The sequence below is a fragment of the Conger conger genome, chromosome 16, assembly GCF_963514075.1.
Source record: "Conger conger chromosome 16, fConCon1.1, whole genome shotgun sequence".
Taxonomy (NCBI): domain Eukaryota; kingdom Metazoa; phylum Chordata; class Actinopteri; order Anguilliformes; family Congridae; genus Conger; species Conger conger.
In genome coordinates, this window is record NC_083775.1 from 21,957,539 (window position 1) to 21,985,218 (window position 27,680).

The 27,680-nt window shown below is 42.5% G+C and overlaps 1 protein-coding gene across 3 annotated transcripts; it reads left to right on the forward strand.

The window, feature by feature from the left end:
• The first annotated feature begins 6,293 nt into the window (after positions 1-6,293).
• Positions 6,294-27,041, forward strand: fbxl16 (F-box and leucine-rich repeat protein 16). Of its 3 annotated transcripts, none has more exons than XM_061224922.1 (6): positions 6,294-6,493; positions 20,835-21,497; positions 23,846-24,354; positions 24,743-24,827; positions 24,939-25,002; positions 25,513-27,041. In XM_061224922.1, the coding sequence occupies exons 2-6, from the start codon at positions 20,841-20,843 to the stop codon at positions 25,659-25,661; spliced, it is 1,464 nt and encodes a 487-aa protein (XP_061080906.1). In that variant the 5' UTR covers positions 6,294-6,493; positions 20,835-20,840; the 3' UTR covers positions 25,662-27,041. The 3 variants fall into 3 exon arrangements, with proteins under 3 accessions (XP_061080906.1, XP_061080905.1, XP_061080907.1); XM_061224921.1 differs by lacking the exon at positions 6,294-6,493 and adding an exon at positions 17,999-18,613; XM_061224923.1 differs by lacking the exon at positions 6,294-6,493 and adding an exon at positions 18,064-18,134.
• Positions 27,042-27,680: the final 639 nt, after the last annotated feature.

A 27,680-nucleotide genomic window follows, 5' to 3' on the forward strand; every position in this document is an offset into this window, starting at 1 on the left:
ACTTTTCCACTTTCACCATTTTGTGAGTCCATAGTGCAAAGTCTGTGGAAGCACTTGCCGTTAAACTGCTCAGGGTCGTCCACATCGCTTGTAAAGTGCTGTCCATAAGTCTGTACTCCAGCAAACTAGCAGTTGAAATAAAACAATCGCTATGTGGTTACAGTGCAGACGGTCAGCATTCATTTCAGGGTTTTTACATCCATATTGGGTGAGCTGTGTATGAGGATTCATATTGTGGTAGGAGGGATCTGAGGTGTTGTGGGAGGAGGGATCTGAGCAGGGTACTGTGGGAAGTGGAGTCCCACAGGCATCGGTGCTGGAACCACTCATCTTCCAAATTTACATACAATGGCCTTGGTAGGAATATTGAAGGCACATTTTAAATTTGCAGATGATACAGACCTGGGAGGTTTAGCCAACTGTTTGGAATTTACTAAAGTAATCTGAGTCCATAAACAGAAACCAGAAGCGTGCAGAAACCTGGCAACTGAAATTCAATATCGCTAAATGTAAAGTCCTATATGTGGGAAACAAAAACATAAGGCAGAATGACATCATAGGAGGAACAAAATGTTCAATTTGAAAAAGAGTTAGGAATATTAGATCAAAGCCTTTCAGCTCCCAGGCCCTGTTTTGTAGCAGTAAAAATGTTATACGCATCTTATATAATACCTTTGTGCGACCAGGGTGCAGTCCTGGGGACAGTAGTACAATATAAGATACATAGTTATCAGGAAAGACTTAAAGACAAGGTGAAATCTAAATTTACTTTTTCCTCAATTTAGATAGTTCTTCATTACCACACAAACATATTTAAGGACATATTCCATAAAATGAATAATAAAATAATAACTGTAATACTTGTGTTGTGTATTTTCATAGCAAAGATTTTTTCCATCCACTTCCTGGAAAACGATTTGAATCTTGTACCAGTGTATGTCGATCGTGTCTGTCAATTTTCCATTCCCCTCCAATCAATATCCTTCCATACAGCGGTGCACATTCCCCCAAAGCCAGACAGACTGTGGCTCTGCTTCCCTCTACTCATTTGACGTCACTCAACTTGACTCCCCGCCTTGCAAAAATTCCTCTGAATATGTATTTCACTTGCATATACATTGTATGGTTAAAGCAAGGGCTGCTCGAACTTCTCTTTCAGCTAAGTTGAGTAAAAGGAGGCTTTTCATTCATGTAAGGGATAAACAAAATGAACTACAAGCGATTCTGCAGTATTCTTCTGTTAGCAGAATGAGCGGATAGAAATAGAAATGAGCAAAAGGTAAATTCCACACACTAGGAAGTATTTTTTCACTGCGGGTAGTCACTGTTACGTTATATTTCAAATATTGTTATACTCAATACTCAAACTCAATGTTCTAGAAGCAGAAATTACATTTCTGCAGGACATTTTTGCAAGTCACTAATTCTGTATGCGTATTCAGTAAGTTTCAAAACCCAATAGGGAGTGAAATTAGAAAGAGCTGCAAAAATGGAAAAATAAGCAACCCATCATTTATGTATGCAAGAAATAACATACCTAAAAATAATAGTTTACACTGCCAAAACAAGTGTGCAAACACATATTCGATATAAACTCTGAAACATACATATACACTCAGACATAGAAACACACACATTTACTTGCCAACCAGGCAGGTTCTAAGGGGCTGTGATGGGAAAAGGGAGCCAGTTGCTATGGCAATGACTGTGGCTGAGTCATCCGCAGTGCAGCGTGTGTGCTTGTAGTGGCTGAAGCCCATGGCTCCTCTGTCATAGCAGTGCAGCGTGTGTGCTTGTAGTGGCTGAAGCCCATGGCTCCTCTGTCATAGCATTGCAGCGTGTGTGCTTGTAGTGGCTGAAGCCCATGGCTCCTCTGTCATAGCAGTGCAGCGTGTGTGCTTGTAGTGGCTGAAGCCCATGGCTCCTCTGTCATAGCAGTGCAGCGTGTGTGCTTGTAGTGGCTGAAGCCCATGGCTCCTCTGTCATAGCAGTGCAGCGTGTGTGCTTGTAGTGGCTGAAGCCCATGGCTCCTCTGTCATAGCAGTGCAGCGTGTGTGCTTGTAGTGGCTGAAGCCCATGGCTCCTCTGTCATAGCAGTGCAGCGTGTGTGCTTGTAGTGGCTGAAGCCCATGGCTCCTCTGTCATAGCAGTGCAGCGTGTGTGCTTGTAGTGGCTGAAGCCCATGGCTCCTCTGTCATAGCAGTGCAGCGTGTGTGCTTGTAGTGGCTGAAGCCCATGGCTCCTCTGTCATAGCAGTGCAGCGTGTGTGCTTGTAGTGGCTGAAGCCCATGGCTCCTCTGTCATAGCAGTGCAGCGTGTGTGCTTGTAGTGGCTGAAGCCCATGGCTCCTCAGTCATAGCAGTGCGGCGTGTGTGCTTGTAGTGGCTGAAGCCCATGGCTCCTCCATCACAGCAGTACAGCGTGCTTGTAGTGGCTGAAGCCCATGGCTCCTCCATCACTGCAGTGCAGCGTGCTTGTAGTGGATGAAGCCTGTCAGAGCAGTGCAGCGATCTCTCCCCGGGATGATGCACAGCAGCCATTTTTGAACAAAACGCTCACTACATATCAGCTGATGTGAAGAGGGGGAGAAAGATTTCAGCCAATTACATTGGGGGATGATTAGGTGGCAGGCTGAGAGAGCCAGGGCACTGGGGTACCCCCTACTCTTTGCAATGAGTGTCACAGGATTGACAACAGTGAGTCAGGACCTCTGTTTAACATCCCATCCAAAAGACAGCAATGTCTGCTCTTACAGCAATGTGTCCCCATAACTGCGTTGGGTTTCATTTGCCCAGAGGGAAGATTGCCCCTTTTGGCCCACCAACACCAATTCCAGCAGCAATATAACTTTCCTAAGGGAAGGTTTTTTGTCATCATGCAGTTTTGTGACATTATTTTCTTCATGAAACATCAGCCAACTATGATTGTAAGAAGTAACATTGCTTGTTATCCATCCATTGTTACATTGGCATTTGGCAGACGCTCTTATCCAGAGCGACGTACAACAAAGTGCATACCCATAACCAGGGATAAGTTCGCTGAAAGACCCTAGAGGGAAGGGTTGTCATCTAATTTCTCCAACTAATCACAACCAAATTAAATAGTTGAATTTTAATGAATGGCTATGAGTGCTACTGGCTTCTGACTGAAGCTCCTTTTGATTGCCCAGTATTTCAGTTCAGTCTTAACTGCTAGGCCATGCAAAGCTATTTAAGCCGTGCCTATTGTCATGCAAAGCAGAGCAGAGGAACCATGCACAGACACTGGAATGTGAAAAATGGCAGATATAATGGCAGATGAAGGGGCAGACAGAGTGTAATCAAAAAACAGGCACAAACCGGGAGGTCAGTCCAAATAAGGCAAAGGTCCTGGATAAGAGCGTCTGCCAAATGCCAATAATGTCCAAAGGCGTGATCCAATGAGAAAGGTCAAGAGAAGGCCGGGGTCATACACAAGAAATCCAGAGACAAAAATAAACAAGGCAGAATGCCACAAGGGTCAGGGGGAATAAGGGGGAGGGAATAAGGGGGAAGGAATAAAGGGGGAGGGACTCAACAACAGGACAAGACAAACTAGCAAGGTGCAACTGAAAAGAACAGGTATAAATACACAGGGGAATGAGACAAACTAGGCGGGGCATGGGAGTGAGGGTGGTCTGACAAATAAACATCAGGTGAGACACATGAAAGGGTAATGATACAATAACGAGGGGGGAAAAAATACGGACTGGATTCACAAAGACACGCATGTAATACAAACGGCTCCAGACTTGGGAGTACACAATTGCACAGAATCAGGAGATGTAGAGATACAAGAGACCGGTGCGAACACTTAGCTAAAACTAAGCAAGTAATCAGTGATAGAATAGGGAGGTGGAGTTACAGAACAGAATTGAAACTGGAGATGTGTTAGTAAGTTAGTTACCTGATTTAAATGACAAATAGCCAAAACTAGTGAATGTTAGTTTGTTAGTTTGACGAACATATTAATGTGTTAGTATAATTAGTACTGTACAAATTCTATGTTAGTTGGGATTAGTATATTAGTGCTATCCACAAACATGAAATGGAGAGAAAGCAAGAAGTAAGAACTGAAAGAAGGAATCGTGGGAAACCGGAAAATTCTGAAACCACCCGTATAGTGAAGCACGCAGGGGAGTGACTCGGGATCAGAAACATTCAGACAGAGAATCACAGGGGAAGACGAGTGCAAAGACTAATGAATGTAAACAGAACACCAGACATGAATATGAAAAATAATAGATTACAAGAATGACTAATAGACAGATAACAGGAACATAGCAGCTATACCAAACCTCTCATATGTTTTCATATTTCTTCTCATGGAACACAAGCGCTAATAAACATAATAGTCTACAATACATCCTTGCCAATGCCTTTGATATTTACCCCGCCTGCTATAAGAAGCTGTACATTGTGAGAGGGTCTATGGCCGCCAGGGCAGATTATAGTTGCGTGTCAGCAGTGAGGCTCTGCTGAGGGCGTCCTTTGTAATAAACCAATGAATGGCTCTCCCGCAAAGCCGTGCCAGCCACAGACGAAAGATACCATCCCTACCAGACTCGTTTGCAGTCATACCAAGTTAGTGCGCTGAAATGCCCGATACTGGAACTCAAAGAATGCATGTTGGAAGTGGGGAATAAAGCACACCGATGTTTGGAACGTTTGGACAATGTTTTGCCTTACCTTGACGTTCTATGAAAATGCATCTCCGTAGGCTATATGAATTTAGTAGAATTTTTCAGATGAAAAAAATAAAGACCAGCCGCCGAATTAAAAAATGCATGGCATCAAATCCTACATCAGTTTCACCCTACTTCCCTCCATTGGACTTACATGGTACTACATGTGGTGAAACTTATGTAGGAATAGATTCCATGCATTTCGAATATGACCGGTGGTCTTGGAGCACCTGCGAAGATAGACGTGATCATGAACGCCAGTACGTACCGAGATAATTAAATAGCAAAACAATGCACCACTACTGACCGGGGGCACCCCACAAGTCTTGCTGTTTCAAAGATGCTCGGACCCAGTCGCCTGGCCGTAACGATCTAACCCTTTCGAAGTTACTCATGACTTTACGCCTGCCAATTTCTCCTACATCCAACACATCGATACGTGAACCAAGGGTTACCCAGACCTTGACATGCACCGTTCTTACGAGATAATCAACACTGTTCGCTCCATCTGTGAGTGGTCATAAGCTTGCGGCTCATCTGTGTATAATTGTTCGTTATTCACTTTAAGATGTGTCTGGTAAAATCAATTCATGATCTGTTGTGTGTACTCTGCGATGAGCGGGTGTTTGTGTATGTGGGTGAGGGGGTGGGGGTAGGGGGGGGGGGGGGTGGTGGCAGACTGCAGGTTATAAATAGAATCACTGCCGAGCTCCCGCGCAGTTATCACTGGATGCGCACTGCATACATAAAAAGTGAAAGGTAGCACCGAATAATGGTACTGTATTACAGCCAAACGACGCAGTTATCTGTATCTGCAAAATACGTGCTGCTACTTTTTGACAAAGATTGTCACCCCACGTCTACCACCGTCCAGACAGTTTAATCTAAGAGTTTAACAAGCAGGCAAGCATACATTTTCCGGTAATTCTATCGACGCCACCCGCATAGTCAAGCAGGACACAGCAAGGCAGTTCACACAACCAAATGCTGTTGACTACAGTTATCAAATGGTCAATAAGGTACTCAAAACGATACACAGCTGGCTTAAATGTCACAAGATGTAAAGCCTTCTATACATACTTTACAACTACATTACACCCGTGTAGTTGGACCATGTTCATATGTTCGAATATCATTATTCATAGATATACCATAATAAGCATAAAGTCTATGAAAGATATGATGACATAAGGCGGAAAAGATGTAGCATATGCGACCTGATGTACTGTAACTTAATACTTAGCTCAATAATTATGCTAAACACTAGGCTGGTGACACATATATGGCAAAGATGAGCTCTTCCTGTCCTGAAGGGCCCGAGACTGCTTTGTGCAACACTTTTATTTTATTTAATCATTACCCGTTCATTTAGTGTTTAAGTGTGCGGATCACCGATATTAAGGCACCTATCTCTTTAAATGGGATTGGCCTGTTTGTGTGTGTGTGAGAGTCGAGAGAGAGCGAAGAGAGCGAGAGAGAGCTTTGTGTGATGGAGCGTTCAATGAATAGAAATTAGACTGTTATTTTGAAGCACAGTGCTGCTCTTTTGTCGATCCAATTCCGATTTTTTTTCCCAATGCAAGTCTCTCTCCAATAGTCGGAAGGATTCACACATCTATCGCAACACCAAATATTTTCGACGTGCCGGGGAAATAAAGGGTTGGTCTCCAATTATTTGTCATTTATTTATATATATTCTCATGAGGTCCGCAACGTTGTGGGAAACGTGATCTACAGTCATCGGCCAATCGTGTGGACCATGGATTAACATACATGTGTGCACTGTATAAGGTAGGTAAAAAAATATTTTTACTGTAGGTAGCTGCAATATGATTAATCATTTTATTTTGTGTATGATATTACGCGCATGATATATTTTTTGAAGGGTGTGAACTGAATGGGTGTAAAACATTTTAGCAACATTTATTGATCATTGATATCAGTAATTGTGCCCCATAATGAGAATTAGTAGGGAAACTGGGACCCTGAATATCATATGTATCATACCATATGAATGGAAACATACATCTCTGTCTTGTTCAGCGCCAGTGATGTAATCTCACTCATATTCGCTGACGGTTTATTCATAGCAAATTCTCACCAGGCAGGTAGTGCTCCTACGTTGCTTAAATAAGTTGCATTCATGAAACTAATAGCAAATGAAAAAAGTCATACCTGGGTAATGCGCGCAAATAAAAACCTGCGAATTAAATTACACATTTCACAGAAACATACCATTATGCTGTAGCCCAGTGGCTCCCAAACTTTTCAGGCCCAATGCACTCTAAATAATTTAAATTTCCACGGCACCCCAAAATTACATAGGCTATGCAGGTTGCAACATGTTCTGCACGTGTAGGTTATACGTAGGTAGCCTGCGTTTATATTTATGTTTATATTATGATGAATTGGTTGTAAATCTCCATTAACGACAGAACACAGTAACCAATGCATAATGCACAGCTTATGTAACCTATGTCAAATTTGGCCTGAAATAGAGTTCGAATTATTCTTCTAAAATTGGTATGAAGACTACAGATATATTCAAATATCATTTGCGTCCTGCGCTGTATGCAATACCATGATATGCCCTTAGCCTCCCTCGAATCTCTTATAGGCCTAAGCGTTATGGTACACACGAGTGTAGGAGCCTCTTTTTGAATATATTTGTAGTCTTCACTGTATTATGTGACGTTCGTACAATTGGGCATATATCTCAACTAACGAAACAGTTCCAAGTTTCAACAAATTAACACCGCAAATAAATTACGTTGTCTCTGCGATGTAGACCTTCGCCGTGGCTTGCCATTTATTAAACCCAATACAAGATGGCACAATAAGTCCAAAACTTCAAAATGATAATCTTCAATGTCGATAAATTCACACCGAACGAATCGGCCCAGGGCGCAATAGAGAATAATAGGCTAATAGAAGCATAGGGCAACAGCGGTGAGCATTTCAGCTATTCGGCGGCTGCGATTATTAACGGGGAAATAATCCCTATTCATTTTTTAACAGAAACAGTCTAAAATAAAACAGTAGAAAGGCTGAAATGCTTGCACTACACACATGCACAGTTAGTTGGTTGTTTGTTTAAACATCCAGGAAGGACATGAACATTTTAATGAAAACATTGGCCATTCTTGCTGTAACTTTACCCTGTTTTGTATTCTTTTGTGTGGTGCATGCTCATAGCAATGGGGTAGGCAATTCAACCTACCCCAAAAACAAAAGGGCAAAAAAGTAAAACTAAAAAACTAAAATTAAACGATGCGATTAAAAATTAAAAACAATGTTTATTACATAATTAGCGCTGTTCATTCTCATTTTCACACTGTAGTTTGTTGTTTCTATTGTACCGTAGCGCATTTCCATGCTACCACATTTTAGCACTGTAGCATGGACATTCATTCATTCATGCGCAGACAGAAGTATGACAGGCTTGTATTCTCATAGCACCACTTCAAATGCACACAACATTTAATTCTCACATTAGCACTGTATGCGATGCAGTGGCGCAGCAAAGGCCTTTGTCAGTTTGGACGCATAGCCAAGAACAGGACAAGTGTAGGACATCTCTACTCCCTTTAACGTTTCTGAATGTTCTGGGCCTATGGTGATGCGAGTTACATACAGTGCCACGAGTGTGATACCATGACAAGGATGAGACAGTCACAGTTCTCCTCACAGGTCCATTGTGCTTGGACTGGTAGGGTAGGAGGTTCCGGGAGTGAATTACGGCAGCTCTGCCATTGCAGTGGAACCTAAGGTTCTTGAGATAGATTAATAGCTGAATAATTCATTCTGAGGCCATCTGAGACCTTTTCAGAATTATGATTGCTATTCAAATCTGCATAAGAAATGAAATTGCTTGTGTGAAAAAGAGGATAAAGAGGATAACTATCTCAGGATAAAGTTTCCTACACTGTCTACACACACACGCACACACACACACACACGCACACACACACACGCACACATGCTTTGACAAACATAAGAGGCAGGGGACTGTGTAAAGTGAATGGGTTGAAGTGAGGATTTTGCGTAAGTCATCTGGTCCTTTGCACATCTGCCATTTGGTGAGCTGTATGGGAAATGTTATATCAGAATCCCTATTTAATCAAATAACTTTCTTTTCAGTCAATCGTTTACATAATACAAATCTCAGTGATAACAAGTCTAATGCTCAGCTCAGTGGTAATGCATCATCTGGTGGTTTTAGCAGCTGTGTGTTTTAGGACGGTGCTGATCTCCCAGGGAGTGAGGTCATCGCCCTCCTGTACTGTTGTTTATTGAACCAGTAAGCTTACAGAATTATCCCTGTGAAGTCATTAACTCATGCACTGACCTCTGTAACCAATAGGCATCAGATTGTTGTGGCAAGAACTGACATGATAGGCAGAACTCTGTGGTCTTTAGCAAGATGTTCTGTCCACTTTGCCAAAAGATTGAAACCCACTTCCCACGCCATGATGCAACTTGGAGGCCTAGATGCATCACCCTGTCCCTCCGAATCACATATTAGTATACATCTCACTGCTTGGACCGGCTATTTTACCAACTAGTTTAACTACCTCTGACTGTACCAACCCATTGCATTTATTATTTTGTTACCGCTCATTCTATCTGAACTATTACACTGAGCCAACTAGGATGGGGCTCCCCCCTTGCTCCCAAGTTCTCTTTTGTATCAAAACTGTTACTTGTTCCATATGTATGGGGAAGGATCCCCCCTGGTCTTTCGATGTGGATATTCCTGAAGACTCCAGCCTACATTCTAGAATTTTTTGAGGATTGAGAAAGTATGTTGTGGCTCCCCTGGGCAGAAGTGTTGGAGGTGTCATTGAGCAAAGCAACCTAGTGCCTAATTGCTCTCGATGAGCCGGTTGGCTCCTTGCGTGGCTCCCTTTGGCTTTGGTGTGTATGTGTATCCTTAATTGCTGGAAAAAACTGTATGAATGTTTTTTTCTCTCTGGGAGATCCTGGAAAATACCAAAAATAAGTGTCTGGTCCTACCAGCTGGCTGCTGGTTGCTGGAGAGGTTGAAGTGGCCAAGCCTGCAGCAGTACTGGCACAGCCCTGATTGTGTGCCTGCTACAGCTATAATGGAGTTGAGCAGGTCCCATAATTGTGTGACCTGCTGTGTCAGGTTGCCTGTTGAGGATGGGCATGACAGATGTGTTTATGTTTGGGCTATGCATTTGAACTGCATTTGAACCATGCATCACAGTGCTTTGAACTGCAAGGTCACTGGTTCAAATCCCACCTCCACACATATAAATAGTGTGACCGTTCCGTATCTGCCATTCTGGCTAGGGTTCCACCTTCCTCCTATCGTGATGAAGGGGGATTGCCAAGCCTGTGGCAAGAGGACAGGGATGGCCTGTCGAGGCTTCCGTCTCGCTCTTTTGTTGTCCGCAAATGAGGCAGTGGTCCGTGTCCTAACCCAGATAGATCTCAAGTGCTTGCTTTTTTCAGGTTTGTTCTGTCTTCCCCCTGCCCCCAACCCCTGGATTTCCACTGTAAAGTGTCTTCATGACATTGGGCCTCATGCAAGAACCAGTTGTACGATTTGTTCTTAAATCGCTTTGATTTAAGAGAACTTGGCACTTTCACCAATTCCATATTATTTATATGTTTTTATTGGTTAGCAACAACAATTATGAGTGGTCCCGACCTGTCGTGTGAGTCATGTAAACAAGAGCCTTGCAGTGCATGTCAGCGTAGCTCGCCTGGTAAGCAGAACTCCCCTGATCAAACTTTCAAACTAGGTGTTGTAGATCAAATATGAATCAAGATTCAGCAACTGCATTGCTTATTTCTTGCCTCAAATGTTTTAGGAAATGTATTTTAGTGGACTGTTTTGGAGAGAAGAGAAAGTTTATCAATGGTCCACCATATTATTATGTTTTGCCAAAACATTAATGACCAACAGTCTACCCAGTCAGGTATCAGTCGTCCCTTGTTCTTCTTAATCCCATTAGCTGACAGAACCCGCCTATGTTACTGCATATAATGTATTCTAATGGACATCTTCATTTAGGACTGTTTTCTGAAGTTCTGAACGTGTGACGTGGCACACTCATATGAACCCTTCGTATGAAAAAAGTACGAGAAATTTATGATAAGAATATGAAAATGTGAATTACCCTCCATTCTTTTAGCCATGGCCAAAAGAGACTGGATGCTTGCTCTGGATTGAAATTTAAACAATGAAAATACATTTTAGTGATTGCTGATTGCTGAACCTGTTGTTTTTGTCACACTACGAAACAGGAAAGTTCAGCTTCTATGAATGCTTGAAGTTAAACTAATTTTACTCATTGTTATAACACCTTATTCCATTTTTTAGTTGAGTTGACTCAGTTAATTTAGTAAAGCTGTATTTAGGTTTCACAGTGTATTAAAGATGAAGTTAAGGATGAATGCTGATTAGTATACAGCAGTTGTGTTCCCCTGTGTTCATTAACAGTTTCAGGAGTGTGCAGGTCAGGCTGAGAGATTCTGGATAATGCATCACCCCCTTTTGGTGGGATGAATGGAACTGCAGGCTGGTAGAGGATAATGTGGGCTTGCTGGCATGCATTTACAATATAGTGTTGATATCGGGTCAGGTTTCCTTACTACCTTATCCATTACGAACCTAAAGGCAAAATTGATCCTAGACCAGCACACCTAATCTTTACAAATATGGGCCTACTCCTCCTCCTACCCAGAGAGATTATCATCCTTGCTGCTTCTGTATCAGCAGCTCAAATGAAACTTTTGATTCTGTTTTCTTTTTTTTTGACCACAGAATGATCTTAAGGACAGCATACGGCCAAGCTTTGTAGGTTTGCAGCTCATTTTCATTACAGATAATTTCAGAATCTAGGCTTGCCAAGAACACATGCGCTAGTCATGGTTGGATCTTCTTTCTATTTATTTATAAATGTGATGCCTGTATCCAAGGCAACGTGCAAATGCAGTACAAAGCACTATTAACAGTTTAAATACCAACAACAAGTATGAATGACTAACGGGCACAATCCTCATTTTTCCTTAACTCTTAAGGGGGATATTTTCCCCTTCACAAACACAGCTTTAAAAACTCAAAGATTGTGAATGAAAATAAATATAAAGAGTGTACTGTAACACTTTATATTTATTTGTAGTTAGATTCAAGGATAACTTTTGAATCCAGGAGCAGTGTCAAAGAAATGGCACCAATAATTTTCAAGTTGTATGGCTACTTCCTGTAATAGGAAAAATATAAATGTTAAAATGGAAAATGGGTTTCATAAGGAGTGTTTTCTCAGAGACATTTAAAAGGAATGTTCCAGTGGTTACCAGTGGTCCTCCCCTGGAGATATACCTTTCCTCACAGCTCTCACCAACTGTACAGACTTAGCACAGGGCTCCCCAAATCTGTGGTGCGTATGTTCACAGAAAACTATGTTTGCAGCAAACAGTTACTGTTGAATGATTTTAAATGAACATTCCAATTTGTTGGCCCCCTACGCATTTAGAAGACAAATGGATGTGACTTAGATTAATCAATGCCAGTTAGCTGATTCGTTGCTTGTCTGTGATTTATTTTTTAGGATAAGAACAAATATTATTATGTTAGTATATTAAACCGCCAAATAATTGTCAACTTTTGTTCTCTCCAAGTCTACTCCATCTTTTCTGTTCGCGGCTCACTACCTTTACAAATAGTTAGCTAACGTTCGTGGCGAACAGAAAAAAGTTTGAATATATTTGCGAACATTTGCAATCTTGAACACAGCTCTACTTTTTGTTTTTATTTAGACCTTTTAAAGCAGGATTTTGCACACATAACTGCTGCACCTGGGGCTCCCAGGTGAGTGAATGTGGGTAGAAAAAAGGGAGTGTGGAACATCGACCAGTCCACTACAAAAGTATTGGAGATAGGAAGCTCAGGAACTTTGATCGTACAGTCACAGAGCAGAGGGACAGCGAGAATAAACAGCACAGCCGGAGGAGTGTGTGTGTGTGTGTGTGTGAGCATGCATGCCCGTGTGTGTGTGTGAGGGTGTTGGCAAAGGCAGGTAGTGTGTGGGAGCTCTGGGCTTGAGGACTCGGAGATGCCGACACCAGAGCAGCAATCACTGCAATCAGCGTGGGCTGCAATCAGAGCACAGTGGAGTGAGACACGGCGGGCTGGTGTGGGAGATCTGGGGGTGGGTCGTCTGAGACGATGGGGGTGATATTTGGCCCAGCCATGGCATGGCTGGGTCATGGTGGGTGATATGGACCAAAAAGCACAGACCATATAATTCTGCATGCTCATTGTTAATGAAAATATATCTTTCTCGGTCATTTCATGAAGTTAGATGGAAGTTGAAGATGGTAGGTGAAAGCATATTGCTTTTCACTGGTAAGGAAAAAATTATCCAGAATTTCTTTAACTGTTGAAAGTAAGTTCAATGAAGTTGATGGTAAATCTTAGCCTCTTTAATCTGGATTTGGAAAGTTAAAGCTTCAAGCTAGCAACAGGGAACACAACAGCAGTGTTAAAAAAACCTGTGCTCTATGCAAAATCTAACAAGACCAAATCAAGTGACGCATGCATGAAAAAAAAAACCACTTCAGTACTGTTCAACCTTTAAAATCCTCCAATTATTTCCTGACATGCCTTGTTTCAGTCACAGAGTGGAGAGCTAAATTCAGGCTTGTTTCTGTACTCACCAGAATGGGCTCCATTTTCTGTATCCAAACGTTCATACAATTCAGACCCTTCCCAATCTTTTTGCATTCATCATTGTTTGCCTCAGTTCACTTTGTTTATTAAAGGAAAACTTATGAACGACGTAGCGTTAAGAAGGCTTCGGGAAAGGCAGCCCAGGGTGTTTGTGCCTGTGCCTCCCACTGAAACCCTTTGTGTGCTCTGAAGAGCATGGATAAGCATGCACTCTCCTATATTTTGCTCCTTGATTCACCAGTTAAGAATGCACGGACATTGAGTAGGAGAAGGTCAGTGTGTAATTGGGAATGTCCAGCTGATCAGATGTGGTCAGTGGTGAGTGATGAGATGTAATAAAATGACACCAATGAAGCAAATTAATTTATTGAATTTTTATTTGATTACCAGGATGTTTTGAAGGTTTTCGAAGCTGCGACATCCTATTTTCTTCCTGTGCTACAGTGAGAATTGACCATGCTTGTAAATGTGACCCAACAGAGCTTTTAGAGTGAGAACTAAGGTAAGGTCCCCCCGGTCAGTCCATGAGTGTCAATCGCTAATCATGTTCATTGGTAGAAACCTAATTCCAGTAGTTGTATTGAGGTTGTGCAAGCAAAGTAGACTTTATTGCGGGTTTGATTGAATTGCATATGCCCTTAAACTGTCTGAGATTGAATGCGGCCCATTGAGTATGAAGATTACACAGCCGGGACAGCTACCCCAGTCAACCAGAGGGCTCTGCTGAACCACCCTCTATCCTGGCCACAGCAAGTGTTTGCACTATCACGGTTTGAATCTGGTCTGCCTGTTGCTCCACTGCACGAAAAGCCACACCTCAGATGGGCATGCCACTCAGGAGTCCCTGCTAAGAGACTCTCTTCTCAGAGTGCAGCACAGTGCTTCTTTTCCTGGATCATCTTTTCCTGGATCACCACATAGATTCAGGAACTCCAGATGGCCTCCAACGCATCATTTTTTCTGCTTCGGTGAAGCCTGAGTGCCTCTCTCGCCCTCTTTCTCTCTCTTTACATCCCTCTCTCCCATTCTCCTCTCTATTGGTCTCTATATTGGTCACTCCTTCTGTTGCTTCCCCTCTCTCTCTCTCTTTCTCTCTCTCTCTCTCTCTCTCTCTCTCTCTCTCTGACTCTCTCGCTCTCTCTCTCTCTCTTTGCCTGCAGTTTTACAGAGAGCTATTTTTACCCCACCGTTTAAAAAGAGGTCCGTGGGGCCTCTTTCACTGAGACTGTTTGGAAGGGGCTCAGATGTGCAGTTTGCGTTCAGTGGCAGGTGCAGCAGAGTTTGTAAATGCATGTTATGTAACAGAGGGGTTGGATTCAAGGTAGCGGTTTCAGGAGCTTTGTATTGACGGCAGTTATTTTAAACCACTTGCAGGAAACATACAGGGGCTTTTACAGATTAAATTATTGCATTTGATGCAAGGTCTGTATTCCATTTTAAATTATGTTTGGCATCAATTCTACCCCATTTAGTGTCTGACATTACTTAAAAATCAGTTGTTTCATATTTATACTGAAATTAGTTATATTCTTTTATAGAGTAATTATAGGAAGATGGCAGATTCATATCGGGGGTTGTCCCCCTCATATGGGCCTCAGCCAGCATCATCCAGCAGTCTCTAGTTCTGTCTGTGTACACCACTGTAGGGGTTTACAGACTGAATATGAAACACATGAGCACATGTAGCATTTGATGATCAGCCAGCTTTACATTGGCAGGTATAGGACATTCAGGTGTATCTGCTCTAAAGCAAGAAAATTATTTGCACTTCAAATAATTACAAAGCAGCGTGTACAGCAGCATTGTTTCCCACGGCTATGCACTTGAACTTATTTATTTTTCACGATTATAAATGTCAGTTATATATTTGCCAATACTTTCCTTGAGTGCAGTTGTCTCAGGTTGCATGCACCATAGGAAATTTCTCCTGTGTGAAATAACATTAGACATAAACTCAGTGAGCACTTTATTAGGTAGACAAGCTGGTACACCAGCTTGTTAATGCAAGTATTTAATCTGCCAATCATGTGGCTGCAACTAAATGCATACAAGCAGGCAGACAAGGTGAAGAGGTTCCGCTGTTTTTCAGACCAAATTTCAGAATGGGGAAGAAAGTGACTTTGACCGTGGAATGATTGTTGGTGCCAGACACGGTAGTTTAAGTATCTCAGAAACTACTGATCTCCTGGGATTTTCATGCACAGTTTCTAGAGTTTGCAGAGAATGGTGCAAAAAACAAAAAATGTTAATGAGAGAGGTCAGAGGAGAAGGGCCAGACTGGTCAAAGCAGACAGGAAGGGGACAGTAACTCAAATAACCACACATTACAACAGTGGTGTGCAGAAGAGTATCTCTGAACACACAATGTATCAAACCTCTAAGTGGATAGGCTAATATATACCTAACAAAGTGCTTACTGAGTGTACATTTTGAAGAATAATCAGCTCACTCAAAAAAGAAAAGGTCCCCAGAGGAGAACCCTTTTTAATTCCTTATGGAGCCCTATATGGTATGAAGACAGAGAAGAGACTTTTGTAACATACACATAAAAAGCCTCTGGAGACATGACATTGTGCAAGCTGATTCATCTGGCTGTATAAATAGTTTGTATGTTAAAAGAACAAGCTATGTAAGTTGCTGTGGTTGTGTGCATATGTATATGTCTAAAATGTATTCTGTGGATCTTCTTTTAACTTTCTGGCTTGGGTATTTACTTCCAGCAGCAGGGACCTGGTCAGTCTTTTGTGATATACCATGTAACCTGTTTTTCTTCAGAGAACGTGATGAGCTGTGTTTTTACCAATGGTTTCATTATGCAGTCATGGCTCAAGTTTGGTGTGTCCACACAGACCACTGTTCTGTGTGCATCAACATGGCTGTGGTGTCGTTTTGTGGGATAGACTTTGTGTTTTCTGTAGTAATGGCTGGGGAGCTCTCTCTCAAGCTCTGAACAAATCTCCATGACTTAGTGACGGAGGATCTGTGCTGTTTTAGGTGGAGAGTACAGGGGCCTGTGGGCTGTGTCCTGCACTGCAGTGCTTTCTCTATAGAGCGAGAGAGCTTTTCTGTGCCTGTGGACGCAAGCCTATGTTAGGTAATACCTTTGCTGTGGGGGTGGCTTGTGCTCACCATGAATTTCTCAAAGTGGCAGGCCAGTCCAGGACAAGTAGAGTTGGTGGTTAATGCAAAAGTTAACTGGACCGCTTATTCACAAAAAGACGTAATTGTGAATTTTATGTTTGGGGAAGGATCCCATGAGGCATCATTACATGTCCATGTGACATTTTGTTACACAGAGTTATTAAGTTAGCTTACTCATAGTGACATGCACATGCACCTATTTTAAAGTTAACTCCTTACTGAGGATTACAACCGATGTTATAAACATTAAGCTTAAGATGGCCACAGTTCCTTGTGTTACCATTGCCTTAGTATCCCTAACAGGTGTCAGAATTTCTATTTTTCTGAGACAGATGTGCCTTGGACAACTGAAGTTTAAAAATTATTTTTGGGGAACTACATAAAAAAAATCATAATTTGATGTCTTCTTTCTTAATGGTCGTTATTTCTTCTTGTCTGATGCGGCTGGCAAGCGCCCTGGTTCACAACCCACAGCAGACCTACCCCATTACATGAGCAATTTGCAATGTTGTTATGGGAACATGGAAGTCAGAGAACAAGGTAATTATTTTGGTTATGCCCTAGTTATTCTGTGTATTTTATTTATTTTCTTTTCCTCACAACACAGACATGGACAGTCACTTATGATAAAGGGCTACCATATGACCTATTTCCTGAATTTTACTCCGGTGATGCAGTTATTCAGTCTGTTTAAATCATCCTGCGCATAAAACATGTCTAATAATTTCACAGTACAACTTTTAATGAGTTGCTGTATAAAATTTACTTCATGCTATAGTATTTACAATTGTTTTTTATGATACTTTCCTGTTCTGCTAAGTGAAATGTGTGAGTTTTGACTCGTCTTAGATCTCTGACAGTCGCCTGCCACAGTAGGCTATAAACGAGGAAACAACGCCAAAGGGTCAGTCGTAATAACGCTTTATTGGCCATCATTTTCACTGTGTTTCCTAGTTTCAGTGGGAAGTAGCATTGGAGGTGACAGCGGTGAAATTATTTGAATTTTAAAAGTAAAGCATGGAAAACGAATGATTATGCTGTTCTGACCTTCCTTAATATCTAAAAACTAACGAAGCACACAGGAAAATGTAATAGCTCGTGGAATAAATGTGCAGCTCATGCTCATCATTAAAACGCTTCAAAGAGAAAAGAAATAGGCCTATACGCAACATCAGATAAAAATACATGTATCTTACGTGCATATCCTACAATAGACTACCTGAAAAACGACAGCAAACGCACAACAATTCATAAAACATTTCCTGTAGGCTAGCCTATAGGTTATATAGGCCATATGTAGTTAATTTAGAAAAAGGCATATTCACTGGTGAAAATCATTGAATGCATGCAATTAGTTATTATGCCACACAATTGCCCAGCTGCTGGGATTTCTCGCAGAATATAACTGGGCCACCTGACAAACGACACGTGTAGGCTAATTGTATGGCTTTATTATTTTTATTTGGAAACTGTTACTTTTATTATGGAGTTCAATAGCCTACTGATAAAGATCAGTATTTCTCCGTATTGTAGTGTAGGATTGCAGGTTACTCGTTTGATCGAATTCTTCGCGCTTGAAAGAGAAAAGTAATTGAGACTATACAAGGAGAGCCTCTTTGTTGCGCTGACAAAACAGTCCGTTGAAGAGCATACATTGGAGGGATATAGCCTAAAAAATAACGCTGCAGCTGCTTCAGAGCGTTGTGATCTCTCTTGTTTTCAATGGTGATGCTGCCTGTCGGTTACCGCTCGGAGCCTCATCGCGAATCAGCACTGATGTAAACAGATAGCTGTAACCGATGTTAGTTGCTGAAATCGGGCATCATGCATCACTGATGGAGATGTCTTAATTATTTATTGATTTTTTCTTCTTCTCGGTCTCGCTGGTAACCCCACTGTGCGCGTTTTCAGTATCCTTTTTAATAACGCTAGTGATGTAGCAAGCTGAACAACGCGCACTCCGCCATTCCCCGTGGACGCTAATAGAGTAACATGGCGATTTCGTTTCCGAAGAAAGGTGCAGTAATATCCTAAATACACGCTGCAAACCATCACGGTTTTTCAAGGTAAGAGCGTGGTGCAGATTCACTGTGTAGCCTACGGTGCACTCCGTGCCGCAAGGGTGTCTTTTTGTTCTGCTGTTCTGGAGAAGCCATTCGCTATAGTCACAATGCTGGTACTGTCGTTGCCGCATGACAAGCCCACTTGGTATCTTGACACAGGGATGTTTCATACAAAATGACAGGATTGTTTGTAGGCTAAAGAGAAGTAATTGCTGCTCAGAAAACGCAGTATGTGTGAAAGCAAATAAAATGATACAGTTTGAGAGAATATACTATAGCCTATATAGCATATGGCAGGCTGTTTTTTCATAAAAGCCTGAATCGATGTAGCCTATGCGAGTGATTATGCTTTCAATAGTCGTTCGATGCGAGTAAAACGGCCCGTTCAAGAGCATGTAGACTAGATTTTCTAATTGTAGGCTCATTCGTTCTCATTATGTTTTTTATTTTATTTCAGCAATATATCCGCTATTCTTACATGTCAGTAATGACAAAATTAAATACTAATACGTATGCTATTGCTGCCATTTTAAGTATTTGCTCTTAAACCGATAGTCTGAAAAATAGCCATAAAGCTGTTGAACAGGGACCATACCCACAGTAGAGCTGGCCTACAATCGCGTTATGTAATAGCAATTATACTTGCTGTTTCATCTTTAATATTAAGGTAGACTCACTACGCTGCCACTATGTGGTCCGGGAATATGGGGGGTGGAATGGGCCAAAATTAATACTAACGGTCGCAATCGTGGCAAACCTGAGCTAAGTTGTTGAGCAACTTATTCAATTTTTCGCTTTGTGGTCAAATTAATCTTGGTAGGATACATTGGCGTTTTTTCTTCAGATTGCGACCTTTTCAATGCTCAGTTCCCATTTCGCTCTTTAGGCTTATAGTCAATAGAAACATTTTTAACAGTGAAAGGGAATTTCCTGATTCCTGAGCTGCATGTAGCCGGACCCCCAATACCCTGGCACACGCCCTCTAGACTGCTCATCAGCCCACTTCTCTGCACAGGTGCTTGTGAATATACACAACGTTCCATTCAATACTGTAACCATCGTTATGTGCTGTCATTGCAGAATAATTGACATTTAGGTTAAACTTTGACAAAACTGATGCAGTGGCATTTCTCTTGTTTGTATCATACTGCTTCATGGCGGAACCAAAGGTGATCAGTTTGTGCACACAATGGTCTGCCGCTTGATGTCGCAACTATTCGACAAAAGTGTAAAATTAAGGGGCAGATAATCTTTGCTTTCTTTTGGTGATCTATTTTTAAGTATGGTTAGTGTTACAGTAGGTAAGTAGATGGTGAAAAATGAGCGCCAGTAAGTTCCAGTACGTGTGGTAGAGTTTAAATTTCAAACTGTAGCTGATGGTCTACATTAAGTGTATCACATTTCTAAAATGCCATTTAATTACATTTCATAATTTAAAATAATAAAAATGCTGAAGCTAATCTTTAATATCCCTGTAGGCATTCAACATATTCATTACTGTCCACGTACCGTCCACATGCTAATATTCTCCTTGATGAACTAATTGGTGCAACCCATGCTTGTTGGAAGATGTGTGTTTCGTTTATTATTATTTCATAGAAAAAATTTTTTTATTCAATTTTATTAAGTTTGCATCATGGCTCAGTTGCTTGAACATAAAGTTTCCTATGTACAGTTTTAAAATATACTGTATACACTCAGTGAGCACTTTATTAGGTATTTGTTAGACTTCTTTTTTCAAGTTATTGGTCTTCTGCTGCTGTAGCCTGTCCAATTAGAGGTTTGACGCATTGTGTGTTCAGAGATGCTCTTCTGCATACTGCTGTTGTAAAGTTTGTTTCTTTTGCCTTACTGTCATCTTTCTGTCAGCTTCGACCAGTCTGGCCCTTCTCCTGGATGTTTTGTTTTTTTCGCACCATTTCTGCAAACCCTAAAGGCTGTTGTGCATGACACTCACAGGAGATGAGCAGTTTCTGAGATACTCAAACCACCCTGTCTGGCAGCAACAATCATTCCATGGTCAAAGTTTCTTGGATCACATTTCCTCCCCATTCTGACATTTTGTCTGAACAACCGCTGAACCTCTTGACCGTGTCTGCATGCTTTTATGCGTTTAGTTGCAGCCGCACGATTTGCTGAGGAAATATTTGCATTGCAGGTGTACGTGTCTACCTAATGCATTACTCACTGAGTGCATATTATTCTTGTTTTTGCTGTCTTCCAGCTGTAAATGCTGAACATGTCCACCCCTGGTGACCTGAAGCCCCCGTGTGTGACGAGGAACGGCATGGTCAAGCTCCCCCCCCAGCCCAACGGCTTGGGCTCTGCCAGCATCACCAAGGGAACCCCGGCTGCCAAAAACCGCCTGTGCCAGTCTTCCTCCGTGCCCACCATCCTGCCCCCACCCGGCCTTCCGTACCACGCTGACCCACTCCCCACCGCCGCCTCCCTGCTGGGGCCTGACCCAGACCGGATCTCCCCTACCTCCGCCCAGCCCCCGCTCCGCAGGTTCCCCAAGCTGCTGGGAGAGGGTCAGCTGGTGCTGGATGAGAAGGTCCTGAACCGGCTGCTGTGGTACTTCTCCACTGCCGAAAAGTGCACCCTTGCCCAGGTGTGCAAGACCTGGCGCAAGGTGCTGTACCAGCCAAAGTTCTGGGATGCGGTGACTCCCATCCTGCACGCCAAGGAGCTATACAACCTGCTGCCCAGTGGGGAGAAGCAGTTTGTCAGCCTGCAGGCCTTTGCCCTCAGGGGCTTCCAGTCCTTCTGCCTCGTGGGCGTCTCTGACCTGGACATTTGCGAATTCATCGACAACTACCCCCTGTCCAAGAAGGGTGTCAAGTCTGTCAGCCTCAAGAGGTCTACCATCACAGATGCCGGCTTGGAGGTGAGATGTTATGTCCCTGCGTTTGTTTATTGTTTTTATTTTTATGGTGTTTCCATGGAAGAGGTGCTTTGTTTACAACTTTGGGGGGGTTGTTTTTGTTGCTGTTATGTGAACAGGAATATAAATGATGAAATCCACCTCAATCGTTGACCCACCATATAGTGCCAATGGCAGTACCCCTCCTGGGAATTGAACATGCTGCTATCTGGTTATGAGTCAGGTGGCTTACTTACACCACACTGGCCCTTTAGTGAATCAGCTGGTTAAAATTCCAGGTGTGGTATTTTTATTGTATATGTATCAAGGTGTTGCCTGTGCTTTCTACACCAGGAAGCCATAGTTGAGGCACTGCGACACAGCTCTCTAGAATGTACAATTTCTCCTTAAGTGGGTCCATGTAATTTGTTACATTACCTTAATGGGTGTTACTGGGAAGCTTGGCACTTCCATTTGTGCCCAAAATGACAGGTCAGGTGATGCCTTTTTTAAAGCAGAGATATTGATTATGGATGTTACAGGTGCCCACTATCCTCTGGCCCCTCACTATCTTTCCTCTAAGATCCATCCCCCACATTAGACAGCCCCGGTTTGAATGTGACTTTGTTGTCCGTCCTGCCAGCCCTAACAGAGAGATACTTTGTCATTTGTCGCCCACCCCCCGCCCCCCAAATAATCACGCAATCTTAACCCTTTGAACTTGATGACCCAAAGGCAGTTGCTGAGAGAACCTTTCTAGGAAAATGGACCTTGTATTCTATGGGCCAGCAATTAGGGCCATTGTGGTCACAGCACCAGGGAGCCTGGGGTCGTGTGATTTCTTTGGGCATGTGGACACAGGACATCTAGTGTAGTTATGTAATGATTTAAAAAAGAAAATATTAAACAAAACAAAGTGAAATAAACCATAGCAAGATCTACTGACAGTGGCTCTAGATGCTCAATCTTACATTTATTGCACTTCTCTATTCACCTTAAATTTGCAGTCTTGCATTGATTAATTCTTCATTCTTTTGCATTGTGAATAGTTTTATTCTTGTTTTTGGTTTTGCTGGACTCCCTTCAAAACAAGATCTTTATAAGTTCAGTTCCAGCTGTAAAAATGTCCAATATGAATAAACAAACAAACAAACAAACAAACAAACAAATACATTCAGCATGTCTGTAAATTCAGAAAATTGCTGAGAAAAGGCCTGATTAAACAAATGCAGCTTTTGGAAACTGTTCTGTTAATGTCCCTGCTTAATGTTTTACTGCATGAGGAGTTGATTTGAAATGTGTGGTATCCTATAATGTTACTGTACAGTCTTAGAAACTTATGTAGATCTATTGGACTTTACCATGCAGATAGACTGAATTTGTAATGTCATTTAGCATTGGAATTGCCATTTTAACAGGCAACTAACCACAAATTACCTTTGTTCTCGCCACTTTGGAGAATGCCTTAGTGAGTGAGGGAGAAGGCCTATTCTATGAGAGGTACGGTACAGCATAAAATATAAACAGGATCTTCATTTCACTGTATATAGCTGATGTACAGTAGAGGAACTATTTTTCCAGATAGAGTTGCTGATGCTTAGGTAATGGAGGCCCTTGGGGTGTTCAGGACTAGGTTTGACTCAGTTCTGGATATTTTCTATGTTCACTCTTGCCCTTGGAGATCTCTAGAGGTGTGGGTTTTGGCATCCATCTTAAACACCCTGCAGCTGTCCCAGGGCAAGAGGGAGTATCACTGTTGGACAATGAACATACATTATGCAGATTTTGTATGTTATGAAATGGCAGTGGGCATCCATTCTTTGCCAAAGGGTCCTTTATTGTGGAGAGGGCCTTGGTTTTTTCAGTGCTCAGTGCTGAGTTCAGTTTGTTCAGTGTTTGACTCTGTGCTGAACACTCTCCGTGACAGTGATCAGCAACTCACGATCTTCAAGGACTGAGAACCTCCCTTTACCTGGGACTGTGAAAACAGACTGGCCAATCAGTTGCACTAATTACCCAGGAGAAAAGAAAACTGGGCTGGATTTGGATTCGAGAGCCAGAGTTGATGATAATTTCTCTATACCAGGGGTCACCAACGCGGTTCCCGGAGATCTGCTATCCTGTAGGTTTTCACTTCAACCCTAATTTTCCAAACCTGATTCTACTCATTTGCAGCTTGATGAGATCTCTAGCTGTTGAATGAGGTGCACTAGGGTGCTAGAGGTGTGAGGTGCGCTAGAGCTGTGTTAGGGTTGGACTGATCGACGATCAGGACGATCGATGACCAGGAACAGGGTTGGTGACCCCTGCTCTATACATTCGGAAAAAAGGAAATCCTCATGAAACTCAGAATTGAATGTCGCCCCCTGCAGGTGATGCTGGAGCAAATGCAGGGGCTGGTGCACCTGGAGCTGTCGGGCTGTAACGACTTCACGGAAGCAGGGCTGTGGTCGGGCCTGAACGCGCGCCTGACCTCGCTGAGCGTCAGCGACTGCATCAACGTGGCGGACGACGCCATCGCCGCCATCTCGCAGCTGCTGCCCAACCTGGCGGACCTGAGCCTGCAGGCCTACCACGTGACCGACACGGCCATGGCCTACTTCACCGCCAAGCAGGGCCACACCACCCGCACCCTGCGCCTGCACTCTTGCTGGGAGATCACCAACCACGGCGTGGTCAACATGGTGCACAGCCTGCCCAACCTGACCGCCCTCAGCCTGTCCGGCTGCTCCAAGATCACCGACGACGGCGTGGAGCTGGTGGCCGAGAACCTGCGCAAGCTGCGCAGCCTGGACCTGTCCTGGTGTCCGCGCATCACCGACGTGGCGCTTGAGTACATCGCCTGCGACCTGCACAAGCTGGAGGAGCTGGTGCTCGACCGGTGAGTCGAACGATACCGCGCCAGAACCCGCCCTCGCCCCGTGATCACCACCCCACGCTTCCGAGGTGGTTCTGCCCTGGTACTGGGACTTGGCACAGAGCTGGCTCAGCCTGGTTCTACCTGGTTCTACCTGGTTCAAGTTCCAGGATGCTCCCATGAAGAGTAACCTGGTTTCTGAATGTAATGACCTTTTGTGTGTGAGAGATTTTACTACAAACTGCCATGGGTCAGAGAATTATAACTTGAGTCAGTCTATAATTTGTGATGGACTTGAAGTAGACATGCTTTTGTTAAGGAGCTCAATGTGGGATTTTGGTAATGCACCTCCAGGTTTGAGTCTGTCCTAAACTGCCCCCCCCCATACCCATGGGGTTCTCTTTTCTCATAGGTGTGTCCGGATCACTGACACAGGGTTGGGCTACCTATCCACCATGTCGTCCCTCCATAGCCTGTACCTGAGGTGGTGTTGCCAGGTCAGTCTTCCCCTCCTTGTTCTTAGACCAGAGTGGAGATGGTTGTGTTTTTGAGCCACGTGTTGCTGACCCCTCTCCTGATTCCTCATCGCTCTCTGCCTTCTCCTCCAGGTGCAGGACTTTGGGTTACAGCACCTGTTTGGCATGCGGAGTCTGCGCCTTCTGTCCCTCGCAGGTACCTGTACATTTCTGTTTTTAGATAAGCAGTCCACAGAATGTGCTGGTTTTTGCTATTAACTTAAAATCAATGACCAATTCAGACCCAAAAAACATGTGTGGTGGGTGAAGTGAATTGCTTCTATTAAGTGCTCAGTAATTGGTAAACCAGCACAACCTATGGCATTTCAGATGAGTTCTCTTGATGAAATACCACATGAATCAAAACCAGGGTCCTTCCAAAGGCTGTACTACGTGACCACAAGAGTCTTCTAATGACTCTATCCAAGATTGGTTGCTGTTTTTAACATGCTATAAGTGTTCACAAAAAAGTTTTTACATAAATCCTCGATGCCCAGTGTTTTGCAGTCTTTTTTTATTTCTTTTTTTAATTTTATTCTGGTCACCCCCAATTACAGGAATGTTTGCTGGAGATGTTGCCATATTGTTTTTGATTTTGTTTTTGATATTGTTCTGAAACCGATATGTTAGCTGACTTAGCTCATTTCCTGTTCTGATTCCCTCTAAGGGTGCCCCCTGCTGACCACCACTGGCCTATCAGGTCTGATACAACTGCAGGACCTGGAGGAGCTGGAGCTTACCAACTGCCCTGGGGCTACCGCCGAACTCTTTAAGTACTACTCCCAGCACCTGCCCCGCTGCATGGTCATCGAGTAGCGCCAGGGCAGCCATAGCGCCAAGACACAACAAAGCCCATACCCAAAACTCCCTCCTTTGGTCAAAAGAAAAACAGAAAGAACAAAAAAATGTGGATTTCACTCAAGAACGTGAGGGGGCCCATGAAAAAGGACACACGAGACGAGGAGAACGTAAGCAGGACTGCAGAAATGATTAGGAAGAAAATTCAACTAATAAAATCTCAAAATAATAACCACAGTGGTGGGATGCTGAAAGGAAAAGAAGGCCTTGATGGAGTTTTTTTTACATTTATTTATTTTATTTATTTATTTTTTAAATAAAATGGGGAAAGTGTTGAAATGTGGTTTAGAAGCCTGCTAGATTAACACAATCTCAACTTGCATACATGCGTGCACACGTAGTGTATGAAGCATAAAACTACTCATGAAACTTCACTTTGGTGTGACATCATTCCATGTTCTTTTATTTTTAAAAAGAAAAATATTGAAATAAAAAGGAAAAGGAGGAAAACACATGGACCCTGGAGAGGGATACTTCTTTGGAGGCCGCGGTGTGAGTGAGGAAGAGGACACATTCACCTGACGGGATTTAGAGGCATTCACTTCAGTACATTCTGGAAGCAGTGGCTTTTTTTACATTTCTGTGTCTTAAAAAAAAAAAAAAAAAAAAAATGCGAAAGACATAAAACGTTTACTTGAACGTAAGTAGATTAAAAAAAAAAGCTACTTTAGAAGTTTTCTTTGTGTAAAATAAGCTGCACGTATTTACCCGCTTGTTGTCATGCAATTTCTTTTTTTAAATATTATTTTTTTAAATATTATTTTTTGATTAACAGAATAAAAACAAAAAATTCAAAGGTTGTTGTTAAGCGAGGTTTGCTGGAAGAAGTGCCGGCCTTGTGTCGAACGCTTTGTTTTCGTTTCGGACGGTTTTGAAAGTAGCGTTTGCTGGTTCTCAAGGGTCAGAAGAGGATTTCCAGCACAAAGGAGATTATTCTTTGCAGAGAAGTCTACAGGATTGACTCCGGGATGAGGGAAGCCATGTGGATGTAGGAGAGAGGGGATATTATGGTTGCATTTTGCTTATCCTAAGGGCCTCGATGTATATATACCAGAGATAAGTTTGTCCAACTTGACCTTTTAAGAAAAAGAGTTTATTTTCATTCCATGTTTTAATGTCATGTAATGTGGTTGCTTGTGCACTGGTTGCAATCTCTATCCTATTTTAAAGGAAGGTGAAAACAGTGAAATATACGTCCTTGTATGTTCCATTTGGCTGCTAGCGGCGACTTTAGTGGGAACCAATTCCGGTCAGTTCAGTGTGAGAAACTGTACATTACCAGTTGTGGCCAATGATTTGGCAATATGATCACAAGATTGAAGCTGTACAGCTGAATTTCTTCATGCAAACGTGAGATTATTGTTTTTAAAGTAAGCACACAGCATCTGTCTTAGAACCTTATGTATAAAAAAATAAATAAATAAAACATTATGACATGCTAATCTAGAAATGGAATTTCAAAATAGTTGTACTCGTGTCTAAAAGCACACACTGGTGCACTCTAATAATTATTTGGAAGTTTTGTTTAAATTATTTCAAAACAAATTAAATAGGATTTTCCCAACATGTAGTGATGACAGGGTGCAGGTATTCTACGATCGGTTGTTTAATGTAAAAACTGTCCACATAGGGGCTGTGTAAATGTCACCTGAAGTGTCACCTTGATCTCTTCTCTTGGGCAACCACTGTGCTTAACAGCATTTGAAACTTGTTAAGTTTCTAAATATTCTGGACAGCAACTTTTGGTTCCTGGACATGTCTCCTCTGGGAGATGGTTTTGTTCATATTTTTGGTAGCTATTACTTCACAGTGGAAATCCATGCTCTCTATATCTATCAGCCAACATAGGGCTACAATGTGTGATTTAGACACTTGATTAAATACCGCATGAATCAAAACCAGGGTCCCTCCAAAGGCTGTTCTACATTCTGATCAGGCCAGGAGTTTCCAATACAGATATTATGGATGTTGTTATCT

Coding starts and splice junctions, on each gene's coding strand:
- fbxl16 (XM_061224922.1), top strand. CDS start 20,841: ATGCTGAACATGTCCACCCCTGGTGACCTGAAGCCCCCGTGTGTGACG. Junction 24,828..24,938: donor ACCTGAGGTGGTGTTGCCAG/GTCAGTCTTCCC, acceptor CTTCTCCTCCAG/GTGCAGGACTTTGGGTTACA. Junction 25,003..25,512: donor GCGCCTTCTGTCCCTCGCAG/GTACCTGTACAT, acceptor ATTCCCTCTAAG/GGTGCCCCCTGCTGACCACC.